Below are 15,664 nucleotides of genomic sequence, written 5' to 3' on the forward strand. Positions count from 1 at the left end.
TAAAAATATGCCTGTTGGGCATTAAAAAAAATCTCGTAAAAAGAAAACTCCAAAGCTGAGAGGACTCGCTGGTGAATTCTGTTAAAACTTACAGAATTGTTGAGAACTTAGTAAACCAGATAAATACAGAACCTATGTCCTAAAACCAAAACTTGGCTATAAACCATCAATAACTAATTAGCAAATATAACAGAAGAACATAAATCACAATAGCAACAAAAGCCTTCATACACATAGGAGTAAACTTTACCAGGAAATTAGAAAACTCTTCATGAAGAGAGGTCTTAAAAAATAACGACAGCCTTGGCATTGGGTGGCGAGGGAATAGTCTGTTTTAGTGAAAATGTCTAGTACAGTATACTCCTGAATCAGAAGATTCAGTGCTGTAAAGATGTCATATCTCTCCAGATCATGGTATAAGGTTAGTGTGTTTATATTTGAAATCCCAGTTGCTTTGTTTTAATGGAATTTAGCGTGCCATCAAGTTCATTTAGGAGAGAAGATAAGCGCAAATAGCCCCCGCCTCCAACCTAACCCAAACAAACCTGGCAACTTTTGCCATGCTAGGTATTTAAAAATATTTTTTGAAGTGTTACAGAGAGGACGGTATTGTGTCAAGCTAGGGACAGAGTTGTCAGTGAGATGAACTAGACAGCAACACCACTTGTGTACCTAAGACTTTGATTTAGTTAGAACATAGGAGACTTCAGGTGCAGTTACTTTTCTGTAGACATTCGGGTTTGGAATTCTTAAAATACCCTATGCAAAGTTACAAATTTTACTGTGACGTTTTAATTTTAATTATAAGAATATTCAGCTGTTAATATACCTTTAGTTATTACTTTTATATTTATTTATTTATTTATTTATTTACTTACTTATTTTAAAGTTTATTTATTTTTGACAGAGAGAGAGGCAGAGAATGAGCAGGGGGGAAGTAGAGAGAGATGGAGACACAGACTCCGAAGCAGGCTCCAGGCTCTGAGTTGTCAGCACAGAGCCTGACGCGGGGCTCGAACTCACAGACCGCGAGATCATGACCTGAGCTGAAGTCGGGTGTTCGACCAACTGAGCCACCCAGGCGCCCCTAGTTATTACTTTTAATGAGATATTCCCCAAAACTCAGTTTTAGTCTGCCTTCTGGAACATACCTGCTTAGATGTAAATGATCACTTTCAACATTTTAAAAAACCCTTCCTTTTCTATACTTGAAGAGAAGGAACTTGGAAAAAGCTTCTTTGAAGAAGTCTTAGATTCAAATCCTACCTCCCTTATAAAGTGTATAATCTGGGGAAAAATCATAAAACATAATAAACCGTATCTCTCTGGGATGTTATAATGATGAATAATTATGTGAATAACCTAGAAAAATTGCTTCTCAACTCTTCTTTCCTGTTAATGTCTACTTTGTTTGCTAAGCTCCTTTGTGTTGAATGCCTGGTGAGTCAGCAGGTGTGTTTCCTTCTGCATGGCTCTCCTCCCCGACCCTGGGGGGAAGGAAGGGACTACTTCCTTGCAGTGAAGGTTCTTGGATTTAACTGGGTTGATTCTTGGTGGTTTGTCTTATCTGTTTCCTTTCAGTAAATACTGTACACTGTTGTCTGATAAATTTTTGCATTTTACTTGAGAACAGCATTTACCTCTTGCTCTTACTGGGTCCAGATTCTCTACCATTTAACCCATTTCCCCACCACTTCCACAAACGAACACAGTAGTCCTATAGATATTTCCGTTGCTGTCGTATACCATAGTCCCTCTCACTTTTGTACTTTGGTTCATATTCTTTTGCCTGGTGTGTTTTTCTTGTTTTCTTCGTACCTTCCTTTCCATCTTTTAAGCCTTATTGGATGTCTCTGGTCCAAATTGATCTTACGTTATCTAGCTTGTTTGTGTGGCACAGTTGAACGCCCAGTTCTGAAGTTACCAGTATAATTGTTGTGTTTCCTTAGAATACTTTCATAGTTTTGTTTTTTAAATATTTGGATAATTGATCCACTTGGAATTTATCCTGGTCTATAGTCTGAAGAATAGCTTCCAGATTGCTCTACGATTGGTAAATCATTTATGCTTTGATCCATCGTTTCCCCAACTGTTTTGAGACAACCCTTTATCTTAACTCTTCTATTAAGGGCCATTTTGGAGTTGATAATTTCTTTTTCCATTGGTCATTCTGACCCTGTACCTACCATACCCCATAGTTTTAATTATTGAGGCTTTGTGATAAGCTTTCATATTGGTAGGACCAACTCTTCACGCTCTTCACTTTCTCTTTGCAAAAGTTTTTCTCTTTATTCTTGTTTGTTAGTTTTGACAGTAATCTTTTATTGAGATTGCATGACATTTACAAATGAGAGATAGACCTTATTTTTGTAGGTTATGATTTTTCACTCTACTGTCACCTGTATTTTGCAATGGTTATGTTTTACTTAAATTTGTGAGTTGAAATTAACTTTGAAAAACCATTAAACTATGACTTTAGTAGGCACTTAGGAAACTGAATTGTATGTGTTGTTTTTTTTCAGTTTAGCCCAATGGCCAAAGGCTCCCAAAGATACATGGTCTCTACTGGTGCTGATGGGACAGTTTGTTTCTGGCAGTGGGATTTAGAATCCCTGAAATTCAGGTAGGTGGCTCTAATAGTGTAATAAGTTTTCTGTTCAACTTTTTTTTTTAACGTTTATTCATTTTTGAGAGAGAGAGTGCGTGTGTGTGTGCAAGTGCGGGGGAGAGAAACACACACACACACACACACACACACACACACACACACACTCACACACACTCCGAAGCAGGCTCCGAGCCATCAGCACAGAGCCTGATGCGGGGCTCGAACCCACGAATTGTGAGATCAGGACCTGAGCTGAAGTCGGACGCTCAACGGACTGAGCCACCCAGGCGCCCCAAGTTTTCTTTTTCTAATGTTACAGTTTAGTCTAATGAGATGAAGTCTGATTATAAAGTGAAGTTGTGTATTGTGGTTGCCTTTTTACTTTTTACTATTTACAGCATTAGTGCCTTATTGACTGTTTACTGTTTGCAATGTACTGTTTGGATGGTTGGATAGATAAAAGAATCAAGTTCTTCTATCTTAGAGGGCACATTCTATGGGGGAAAAAAGTGAGATCATATGAACATCTTGAAAAATGTTAGAAGTGTATAATTGGACATGTAGTCAGAAATTTAGGCAGGATTACTTAAGAGTCAGAAGACCTGGGTTGTAGATCTGTGCTGTCCAGGACAGTACCCGCCAGCCTCATATGACTGGTGAGCACTTCACGTGTGTCTGGTGCAATCGAGGAGCTGAATTATTAATTTCAGTTTAAAACCTGATACTTGATTCAGGTATTATAAAACCTTTAAGCGTATTTCAAACAACTTGAGTATGTGAATTAAGGTTTTATGAAATCTGAATACAGATCCGGTGTCTTTGGTGAAGAGATACAGTATGTGTGCCGTATGTTCTGGAAGATTTCAGAGATGTGATATGAACAGAATCTAAAGTTCTCATTAATGTTTTTATTAATATCGATGTGATATTTTGGATATATTGGGTTAAATGAAAGAAAACTAATCTTTTTACATTTAACGTGGCTCCGATAAAAATGCAAAGTTACACTGGGGCTTGCACTGTTTCTGCCGAGTGGCGCTGTCCCCTGGTGGTTGTGTTCCCTGTCCTACAGCCTTGATGGCGGGTTCACTTGCATTCTGGGTTTTAGTCCCCTCAGCTACAAGACTGGGGCTGGTAGGTCTGCTCTTGCTGTGCGGTAGCGTTCTTGTGAACATAGGGATTGAACAGTCTTCCAGAACCCATCCAGCTGTAATATTATATGCAGAGATACTTGACATACTGTGAGGTGCTTCATAAATAAGGTCATACTATTTAAATGTGCTAGATTCAAACCAGTATTCTGAACCCTGTTAATGTGTTAAACTAATGAGTTCTAAAACGACATCTTCTTCTTTTCAAGTCCACGTCCCTTGAAGTTCACGGAGAAGCCTAGACCAGGTGTTCAGATGCTTTGTTCTTCTTTTAGTGTTGGTAAGATAACTTTAGTCATTCTTTTTTTCTTAGTTTTATTTTAGCCTTTATTGAATGGCCACAGTATTGCTTAGAGCCTTTCTCAGATGAATAGTAGATGACTTAGGTTTAATCTATGATGTTTATTTAATTAACTTTTTTCTTGTCTTTCACTGTCCCATTCTGCCACTCTCTGATTTTTTTTTTTTTTTTTTTAAACGTTTATTGATTTTTGAGACCGAGAGAGACAGAGCATGAATGGGGGAGGGTCAGAGAGCGGGAGACACAGAATCTGAAACAGGCTCCAGGCTCTGAGCTGTCAGCACAGAGCCCGATGCGGGGCTCGAACTCACAGTCTGCGAGATCGTGACCTGAGCCAAAGTCGGCCGCTTAACTGACTGAGCCACCCAGGTGCCCCTGCCACTCTCTGATTTTTAATGGCCATCAGAGTCTGTGATAGACAAGCTGGCAGAAGGAGGCTTAAGGCATCCATGTGTCCGTGGTGAGATACACCAAAACTGATTCTCTTTAACAGGCTGCACTGTGTACTTTGATAGTTTGAATTTGTTTTCCACACATCCTGGTTAAATCATTTCCGCATTTTCTTTTCGTACACAGTGAACTTGGGTAGTAGTTTTTCTTTTTAGGCGACGTCAAAGACTTCCCCCAATGAGTCTGGAAACTTGAATGAGTGAACTTGTATTCTGAAGCGAGGTGTGGGTATGTGAGGTTCTTTCGAAAGCAGAGCCCCTTTTGTCAGTCATCTTTAGACTAGTAGCACATAGGGTCATTGCCCAGAGTTTGTAAGGCAGTGGGAGATAGTGAATATTTCCGGGTTGAATTACTTTTTAAATTAACGTCCCATCTGATTTATGTGTTTTTTGTTTTGTTTTGTTTTGTTTTCAACACCACCAAACAATTCTGTATCTAGCAGCAGCTGGGTGTCCTACAGTTCGTTCAGTACCGTTCTGACACTATCTACCTAAAGAATAGTGTGAGATCCCACGGGTGAAGAGCTCAGTCCTACAAGACTCCCCCTGTCCCAGATCATGTTGTCACCTGTGCTCAGACTCATGGGCTAAAGATCGGAGGTTCCCACAACACCCTCCTTGGGTCTGATTATTCTGCTAGAACAGCTCACAGAACCCAAACATTTTACTTACTAGATTTCCAGCTTATTATAACAGGATATAATTCAGGAACAGCCAAATGGAAGAGACACAGAGGATAAAGTGTGTGGGATGGGGCACTCTCTAGGCATGCCACACGTCCCCAAATCTTCACGTGTTCACCAACCTGGAAGCTTTCTGAACTTTTTCCTTTTGGGTTTTTATGGAGGCTCTATTACATAGGTACAGTTGATTAAATCATTTGTGATCGATTCAACTCCCTCTCCCCCCCACTTCTCGGAGGTCAGGGGAGCCCTCTGATCACACGGTTGGTACTTCTGGCAGTCAGCACCCCCCATTAATGTGAACTTTGTTAATGTGAGCTCTGGTGTGGTTGAAATGGGTTTGTTATGAATATCAAGATACTTTTATCAGTGTTGTCACTTAGGAAATTCCAAGGGTTTTAGGAGCTCTGTGCCAGAAATAGGGATGAAGACCCAGTATGTATTTTTTATTATAAATTGCAACATCGCTCTGCATTATATTAATTTTAAAGTTTTTATGTAATGAGTTATAAAATGGATCTATTGAGATAAACAGTTTTGGAATAAGAGATTTTGCTTAATTTGATACAGAGATTTGGTTTGTTTGGATATTTGTTACAAACCCAAGTTTTTTAACCTTGACGTTTTTATTGCAGGTGGTATGTTTTTAGCCACAGGTAGTACTGATCATGTAATCAGAATGTATTTTTTGGGTTTTGAAGCACCTGAAAAAATCGCGGAACTTGAAAGCCACACGGTAAGTGCTCATGTTATAAAGTTCTGTAGATTAATTGTTAATATTCCTTTAAAAAAATTTTTTTTTAACGTTTATTTATTTTTGAGACAGAGAGCATGAACGGGGGAGGGTCAGAGAGAGAGGGAGACACAGAATCTGAAACAGGCTCCAGGTTCTGAGCTGTCAGCACAGAGCCTGACGTGGGGCTTGAACCCACGAACTGCAAGATCGTGATGTGAGCTGAAGTCGGACGCTTAGCCGACTGAGCCACCCACCCAGGCGCCCCAATCGTTAATATTCCTGTTGGTACATGGTCAAATATTGCTAACGAATTGTTCTTGATTTTAATTTTAGATATAGGAGGGATTACATGTATAAAGGTGAAGGATATTACTGACAAGTATGTGACAGTGCTAATATTTTGTGGTGGTTATTTCAGCTTTAAGTGACAGTTTGGGTGGGGTTAGTTTCAAGGGGACTACTCCTCTTAATCACACTAATTAAATCAGAATGCTCTTTTATTAATGTATAGTAAGATAGATAGCTCTCAGGATTCTAGAATACTGGTCAGTGGTCAGGTTATCTTTTTTTCCCGTAGGAAGTTCTGTGAAGTTATTTGATAAACAGATCCAGATTACTTTAAAGGGAAAAACATTTTGAACCTAAATAATCATCAAAGTGAATAGGACTTGTTTTCAGCTGTTAAAACCTTTATGTTTTGATCACTTTCCACATGTGAATTTTTACACAGATGTAATTCATTGTAAATACAGTTTTAAATTTAGAATGAAGTCTTCTTTTTTTAATAGTCTCGTTAGATTCACGTTAGGTTTTTGCACCTAAATGTAAGATACGTGTTTGAGTGATGAAGCTAAGCGCACAGATTCTCGTTCTTGTGCTAAACCAGATGTGTTTTTAGCTCTAAAATGGAGGGGTTTTTTTTTTGCTTTGTTTACAAATGAGAGGGTTGATCACTTTTCTGTTTGTTTTGTGCCCCCCTCCCCCCCTTTAGGATAAAGTTGATAGCATCCAATTTTGTAACAATGGTGATCGGTGAGTAAGGGTTTTTGTGTTTGTGAGTGGGTTTTTAGGCAAACATACTGTGCTGCATAGTAGTGCAGCTAATACATTGCCTTGCAAATTGCAGGTACTTAGTAGTAATCGTATGAATTGAATGAAATGTGTCTGTGGGGGGGCGGGGAGGGACACATTAAATGCAAGTGTTTAGAATTGTAGCTTCTACCAGCTCCTATGACCAAAAGTAGCTTTCCTTAACTCACTATTGGCTAAATGTTTGATTTGCAGGAAAATTAGATGTAAAGATAATAAAATTCCTGATGTTTGAGTAGTTAAAAAAAATCTCTTCTAATCAACCACTGTGATGTGTCATGTGACCGAATTGTCACTTAAATTATATACTCTCTTACGGTCCCAAGTGTCTTTCAGGTGCCTTTCCTAAACTGCAGTTTTTAATACTTGTTAAAAGATTGACGTATTTTTACATAGTGGCCAACGTGAATTAGCTTGAGTGTAAAGATGCTAAAATGGAGCTTTTGCTCTTACTGATTTTCCCACACACACACCTTTAATTCTTCCTAGTTATTTTTCCTTGTCCAGGTACTTCTTGCACATTGTCTCCTCAAAACTCCATCTATTTGACAAGCTATTGAATGAGTTTGAGATGTGCATTAACTCCATAGGGCCAGGCAAATTACAGCAAACCAATTTTTCCCATTCAGATAAGCTCTGAATCCCTGTCTTTGAGATAACACCTCTGCATTTACTTGCAGTCAGAATAGCTACATTAAAAGTGTTCTGGCTTGTGATTTTATCTGTAGTTCTTAGTGGCATGTTTGTGAGCATAAGATCTTTTTCTGAATATTTTAAGGTTCTTAAGTGGTAGCAGAGACGGAACAGCACGGATTTGGAGATTCGAGCAGTTGGAATGGAGAAGCATTTTACTGGATATGGCGACCAGAGTCTCAGGGTAAGTGGAAGCAGGTGCATTGTAATTACTTGGTCCTTCTCTCCCTGGTGGTTGACTGCTGTGTTCAGGGGATTGGAGCCACTTCCTGTTAGCAAGAGCAGTGATCTAAATGAATGGCTACTTCCTGCATATCTGATAGATACATAAGATATGTAAATCTCATTTTTCCCAAAGAGTTGATCCTTACATTTATGTTTCTAGTACACTGCCTGCTGTAGGGTAGCCATGTCAAAGGTTTTATCAGTTTTTCTGAGACATGTTTCACATTTAGTCCTTTGGAAATCCTCATGTCTGCTTTATTTTTAGGAATTGTAGGGGAAATTAACTCATTCTCTTCTGTGTCTCAAACAGTTCTAATTTGGTTTCAAAATAAATGAGATATTAACATTTTTGTGAAATGATCTGTGGTAGGGAATGGAAGCAAGATGTACTGGAAATCTGATAATCCTTGTTCACAAACAAATCACACCATTACCATGATTGAAAAATGATCCATCTGGATACTCAAAAGCACCTTAGTGTGGGAGTGAATACTGTTAGTCCTTGATTGGTTGAAATAGTGAAGGTTATTTCACTATTAAGAGGATAATTTGAAATCACACTCACCTATGAAAAATTATTTTATTAAGCAAAATACGAACATCGGTGTAAAAACTTCAATACAGAAAGTTTTACTGAGACAGAAAACTGCTCAGTTTTCTTGTTGCCTTGGAGAGCACTTTGCCTGAAATCCCCCCCATGGTGGGAATTGTCTTTTCTCATTTAAAGTTTTACCTCTTTCCAGTCTTGAAAAACAGAGTTTTCTGTATGTAAGAATTAATGGGTATATTCGTTTTAGTGTTCTAATCTTGGGTGATCAACTTGGTGAAGGACAAAATGTCTGTTGGTTCAAAGCTATTAACAGGTGAATGCCTTTTAGTTTAAAGTGAAGCATGGATGGGGAGCCTGGGTGGCTCGGTTGAGCGTCCCATTCTTGGTTTCTGCTCAGGTCCTGATCTCATGGTTCATGGGATCAAGCTTGGCATCAGGCTCTGTGCTGACAGCGCAGAGCCTGCTTGGGATTCTCTCTTTTCCTCTCTCTCTGCCTCCCCCCCCCCCCACCTTAAAATAAATAAATAAACTTAAAAAATAAAGTGAAGCATGGAGTCTTTGCCTTTACTCCATTTTGCCTCTTATGTTACACTTTTCCCTAACCAATCTAGTTAGGATTATTCTCTTGTCTGTGTTCCATTGTGCTTATATAGACAGATACTATGGGATACTTCTTCCATATTCTTATGGTGGTTTTCTTTAATTACAATGTATGTTTGTGGCACAAGAACAGACACTCAGATCATTGGAACAGAATAGAGAACCCAGAAATGGACCCACAAAGGTATGGCCAACTAAGCTTTGACAAAGTAGGAAACAATATCCAATGGAATAAAGACAGCCTCTTCAGCAAGTGGTGCTGGGAAAACTGGATAACAACATGCAGAACAGTGAACCTGGACCACTTTCTTACACCATACACAAAAAGAAACTCAAAATGGATGAAAGGCCCAACTGTAAGACAGGAAGCCATCAGAATCCTTGAGGAGAAAGCAGGTAAAAACCTCTTTGACCTCGGCTGCAGCAACTTCTTACTCGTCTCCAGAGGCAAGGGAAACAAAAGCAAAAATGCACTACTGGGATCATCAAAGTAAAAAGCTTCTGCACAGCAAAGGAAACAGTCAGCAAAACTAAAAGGCAACCGACAGAATGGGAGAAGATATTTGCAAGTGCCATATAAGATAAAGGGCTAGTATCTAAAATTTATAAAGAACTTCTCCAACTCAACACCCAAAAGACAAATAATCCAGTGAAGAAATGGGCAGACGACACGAATAGACACTTCTCCAAAGAAGACGACATCCAGATGGCCATCCGACATATGAAAAAATGGTCAGCATCACTCATCATCAGGGAAATACAAATCAAAACCACAATGAGATACCACTTTATACCTGTCAGAATGGCTAACATGAACAACTCAGGCACAACAGATGTTGGCGAGGATGTGGAGAAAGAGGATCTCTTTTGCACTACTGGTGGGAATGCAAGCTGGTGCAACCACTCTGGAAAACAGTATGGAGGTTCCTCAAAAAGCTAAAAAAAGAACTGCCCTACGACCCAGCAATTGCACTACTAGGCATTTATCCAAGTGATACAGGTGTGCTGTTTCGAAGGGACACATGCACCCCCATGTTTAGAGCAGCACTATTGACAGTAGCCGAAGTATGGAAAGAGCCCAAATGTCCATCAGTGGATGAATGGATAAAGAAGATGTGGTGTATATATACAATGGAGTATTACTTGGCAATCAAAAAGGATGAAACCTTGCCATTTGCAACTACGTGGATGGAACTGGAGGGTTTTCTGCTAAGTGAAATTAGAGAAAGATAAACATCATATGACTTCACTCATGAGGACTTTAAGAGACAAAACAGATGAGCACAAGGGAACGGAAGCAAAAATAATATAAAAACAGAGGGGTACAAAACATAAGAGACTCTTAAATATGGAGAACAAACTGAGGGTTGCTGGAGGGGTTGTGGGAGGGGCGGTGGGCTAAATGGGTAAGGGGAATTAAGGAGTCTACCCTTGAAATCATTGTTGCACTGTATGCTAACTAATTTGGATGTAAATGAAAAAAAAAAAACTAAAAAAAATGTTATGTTTATAATTTCTTGGGATGTATTCTCTGATTTCAAACGCAGCTAGGCCTTACCCTATCTCTGTGTATTACGAGTATATTTTACAGAGAGACTTTGCATGTCATGTTCATAAAGGCTGCAAATCATTGCAGGTGTTTGTGTCCAGGCCTTTCTTGCCAAGAGAGCCTGTAGGAACCGCCTGTAGGGCACTGTAAAAGCATGAGTACAGTTTTATGTACAGTTCAACAGATTGAATATCTGTATGTCAGGCACTTTTCTAGGTGCTGGGGATGTGAAGATGCTTTCCTTCTTTCTGTTTTCCTAAAATGTGTTGTCATCTTCTCTGGAGAGAGAAACAACTTTATTGCTGATAGGGCTTGATGTCAGGGAAGGGAATAATAGAAAAGGGGGAGAGAGAAAAAGCTTTGCCTTTATGAGCGGTGGTGGTGTCCTAACATCTGCCTTCATTCAGACTCAACTGTTTCTAAATCATCCCCTCCCTGTCCCATTTTTGCCATAATCTGTTTATAGATAATCTGCTGTGGGTCAGATGTGTATCAGACATATGATGATGTATATACATGAACTAGATTACTTTTTGCTATTTTCGTATTGATTGTACCATCCAAATGAATTTACACATTGTGTGTTTTTTCATAGGGACTTATCTTTGGAAGAGGAAAGGTTTATGAAACCCAAAGTAACAATGATAGCTTGGAATCAGAATGATAGCATTGTTGTCACAGCCGTGAATGATCATGTCCTTAAAGTGTGGAATTCTTACACTGGACAGCTGCTTCATAACTTACTGGTAAATAGTTTTTATACAATATAACAAATCAAGATTTTTTTTGAACTGTAATTTGATTTTTGAAAGTCTAAAATTAATACACAGTATGTTCCATTGATATTATTAAATGAGTAGAAATTTGTGTTTATACTAATATATAAATCACTGTCATTAACACATTTTTAAAAGCCCTTACGTACTACGGCAATACGGGTTTTTAATTTGAAAGTTCAAGCTTGCGAACTCTCCTTAACTATATGATTTTGTTGAATAAAGGGACATGCTGATGAAGTCTTTGTCTTGGAGACGCATCCCTTTGATTCCAGAATTATGTTATCTGCAGGACACGATGGCAGCATATTTATATGGGATATTACAAAAGGCACCAAGATGAAACATTATTTTAATATGGTAAGCGAGGTCTATCTTCACGTATGCTTGCATTGCTTTCACGTGTCTGGATTGTGATGGTTGGCCAGAAACTGATCTGTGTGTTTCGGCAGTTTATATTTCTAGCAGTCAGGATACTTAAAGACTAATAAATATCTGACAGCCATATGTATTTACACTGTGTAACTGGGTCACATGAAGGAAAGATTTTCAAAAGCTATTAATTTAGCTGTCTATATGTGTGAATGTGTTTGAATTTGTTTAAATTGGCAAAGTTACGTTCATTGTATATAACTTTTTCACTAAATTTATTGAATACTTTGTAGTAAAAATAATAGTAAAGTCATCTAGGAAATCACAAACATTGTTGGGTTTTTCCAGCCTTTTTTCTTTTTGCATATGGAATATTCTAAAACCAAATTAGGATCCTATTACATATTTTTTAGAATTTCTCATCTACAACCACAAGATAGTTACCAAAACCAGCAAATTTAACATTGTTAAAGTAGCATTATGTAATCCATATTCAAATTTTATCAGTTGTCCTAGTAATGTCTTTTTAGTTATATTTTGCCCCTTGAAACAGTGTTTAAATAGTTCAGGATCATGAATTATATTAAGTGGCTGTATGTTTCTAGGTTTCTTTTTGTTTTTAAACTTTTTTTTTTAATGTTTATTTTTGAGAGACAGAGCATGAGTGGGGGAGGGACAGAGAGAGAGAGGGAGACACAGAATCCAAAGCAGGCTCCAGGCTCTGAGCTGTTAGCACAGAGCCCAGTGCGGGGCTGGAACTCATAAGCTGTGAAATCATGACCTGAGCCAAAGTTGGATGCTCAACTGACTGAGCCACCCAGGTGCCCCTATTTCTAGATTTCTTTATTCTTCAACAATTCTTCTTTTTTTCTATTTCCCACGTTTTAACTTTTTTGATGAGTACAGGCAAGTAATGTTACAGAACATCTATTTTTTTGTCTGATGTTTCTTCATGATTTGATTCTGTTAATACGTCTTTTTGGTGGTGATAATTAAAAAAAGTTTTGTTTTTTTTTTTTAACATTTATTCATTTTTGAGAGAGACAGAACACAAGTCGGGGAGGGGCAGAGAGAGGAAGACACAGAATCCAAAGCAGGCTCTAGGCTCTGAGCTGTCAGCACAGAGCCCAACGCTGAGCTCGAACCCACAAACCATGAGATCATGACCTGAGCCTAAGTCAGACACTCAACTGACTGAGCTGCTCAGGCGCCCCTTGGTGGTGATAATTTTAAATATTTGGTAAGGTGGTAGTTGCCAGGTTTCCCCACTATAAAATAGTTGTTTTTCCTCTTTGTAACTATTAAACTTATTTTTTCAGGAGGTATTTTGGGACTCTGTAAATATCCTATTCCTCATTAAATTTTCACTTACAAACATTAGTATCCAGTGCTATTTTTTTTTTTAATATAACCAACATAACATTTATTGGATTAGGAGAAACCATGGCAAGTTACTACGTGATTTGGAACATGAAAATAAGTATTGTGAATCCCTGAACAGAAATAATTAATTCACCAAATATCCGTTGCTCTTACCAGACTCTGAGTAACGTTAGCATGAACAAATGCATAAACGAGTCAGTAAACAGATGATGAACAGGCTGTGCTTTCCTCATTGTGAATAGTGAAAACTGGTTCAGTTGTTGAGGGTGAGTGAGGACCCTTAGATCAGTAAGGCTGTCCGGGGTCCTGCAGGAATAGCCACACCATGAGTGATGGTGTTTTGTTTTTTACATTTATTTATTTTCGAGAGACAGAGACAGAGTGCGAGCAAGGGAGGGGTAGAGAGAGAGAGAGGGAGACACAGAATCTGAAGTAGGCTCCAGGCTCTGAGCTGTCAGCACAGAGCCCGATGCGGGGCTCGAACTCATGGACCGAGAGATCATGACCTGAGCCGAAGTCAGACGCTCAACCGACTGAGCCACCCTGGCGCCCCCGAGTGATGGTTTTTAATGGCATTATTCTTTCCATATTTATTAGTTGGCATTCTTGCATAGTTTTGTAGTCTTTTTTCATTTTACATAGAATGTTTTCCAAAATCTTAAATGTATTTAAAGAATTTGCAGTTGTATTTTTGACTCTAACTTCAGCCTTTCTCAGAAAGTTCCATATGTAGTGAACTTAACTGTTGTTGAGTGTTTAAGTGGTTTTTGAATATCTCGGTCCATGGCTGCTTATGTAGATCCGTGATTATTTCCTTAGGGTAAATTCTGAGGGAGTTATTGTGTAAAAGAGTTTCTGTGTTGTTAAGACTATTGACTGATACACATGTGAGATGTTTTATAAAATTACTGTACAATTCATATTGAGTTTCAGTTCAAATTGTAATTCATTTTGGAGGCAGTCTAGTAGCAGGGTAGATAGATGAGTGGTTCTTAGACCTTTGATTGAAGGCCATCTGAGTCCATGTGTTTTGTGTTTTTTAACCTTAAAATTTTATTTCAGTATGTTTATTTTGGATAATTCTTGACAAACAGTTATATGCATTATTATATTTATTACCATAAAATGCACTTAAAAAACTCAAATAGTATGGTCAAACTGAACATGTGTTACTAGGCATCTCTGAAAATTACATCTCTGTGGGTTTGAATTATTGGAAAAATAAGTCTTTCCAGCAGTTTTTCTGTGGTCTTAAAATTTATAGGTGGCTCTATTTTCTTAATTATTCTTTAAAACTCATTAAGAACATTACTCCCTGAGGGGCACCTGGGTGGCTCAGTCGGTTGAGTGTCTGACTTCGGCTCAGGCCATGATCTCAGTTTGTGAGTTCGAGCCCCACGTCAGGCTCTGTGCTGACAGCTCAGAGCCTGGAGCCTGCTTCAGATTCTGTGTCTCCCTCTCTCTCTGTTCTTCCCCTGCTCACATGCTGTCTCTCTCTCAAAAATAAATAAAGATTTAAAAAAAAAAAAAACCCAAAAAACATTACTCCCTGCATTTAACTCATCAGAACAGAAAACTACATTAATTCAGGTTTTAAGCAGAATATAAGCTAAACAATTTGTGAGCCAAAGAAGTCTCAAGTGCGCAACAATGATCTTACTTTTGGTGAGACACCCAGACTTTGCTGTGTATACAGAGTTCTTCTTACCTTCACTGCTCAGCTGAGAGCTCCCAATTCTCTGTTAGATTACTTAGGATTGTAAATTACTGACATTACAAGATTTCATGAGATAGATAATAATCTTTAATGTGACATTGAATTGCTGTGCAATTGAATTGCATTGAATTGCAAAATGCAGGTTGCATTTTGTCAGGAATCCCTGGAGGATTCTTCCAACTACGGGTAGAAACCCAAGTCTGGCTTACTCTGCTTAGATAGGTTGGCCTGCTCAGGAAAACTTCCTTTTCAGCAGGTACCTTAGCAAAACTTTTGGTGCACTTAGGTCTCCGTGTATGACAGGAGAGTAGCTGCCAACATCTTTGACCTATAAGCCAGGGGTCCCTACCTCTACTTAGACTTGGAGGTTCCAGGCCACGATGGGAAGTGGTGCCAGGGTGTGGGTTGGGCTGTAGAGGTGTCTCCTCGAAGGACTGTGTGGGTGAATCTCTATTCCTGTGTTTTCACAAAAAATTAATAGAAAAGTATTTATATACCATTTGTTCCTTTTTATGTTAGGAGACAACACAAATTTGTATATGTATTATGTGGATACATAATAGGGCAGTGCCCTAAATAGCCCAGGAACTTAATTTTTAAGTTTGTTAATCGGTGCCCATTTGTGCGTGGTATAGCAGTTGTAAAGTGCTTCTGATTTTCAAGCAGGTATTTGGGCATGGTGTAAGTTTGTTTTGGCAGTTAGTGGGTGGATGGTTCATCTTCCAACACTGATCAAACCTGGCATAAAGTTTACTTATTAGAAAGTTACAGGCTCAGATGAC

The 15,664-nt window shown here is 38.6% G+C and overlaps 1 protein-coding gene across 1 annotated transcript in view; it reads left to right on the top strand.

Annotated features, from left to right (window-relative positions):
* BRWD1 (bromodomain and WD repeat domain containing 1) overlaps window positions 1-15,664 on the top strand; it is a 122,439-nt gene that overhangs the window by 37,115 nt on the left and 69,660 nt on the right. The window contains exons 9-15 of the mRNA XM_042956021.1: window positions 2,523-2,623; window positions 3,969-4,039; window positions 5,828-5,928; window positions 6,920-6,960; window positions 7,796-7,894; window positions 11,230-11,380; window positions 11,636-11,770. Of these exons, the coding sequence (XP_042811955.1) occupies window positions 2,523-2,623; window positions 3,969-4,039; window positions 5,828-5,928; window positions 6,920-6,960; window positions 7,796-7,894; window positions 11,230-11,380; window positions 11,636-11,770 (699 nt within the window). The remainder of the gene's footprint in view (window positions 1-2,522; window positions 2,624-3,968; window positions 4,040-5,827; window positions 5,929-6,919; window positions 6,961-7,795; window positions 7,895-11,229; window positions 11,381-11,635; window positions 11,771-15,664) is intronic.

Source organism: Panthera leo, chromosome C2 (genome assembly GCF_018350215.1).
Source record: "Panthera leo isolate Ple1 chromosome C2, P.leo_Ple1_pat1.1, whole genome shotgun sequence".
NCBI classification, from domain to species: domain Eukaryota; kingdom Metazoa; phylum Chordata; class Mammalia; order Carnivora; family Felidae; genus Panthera; species Panthera leo.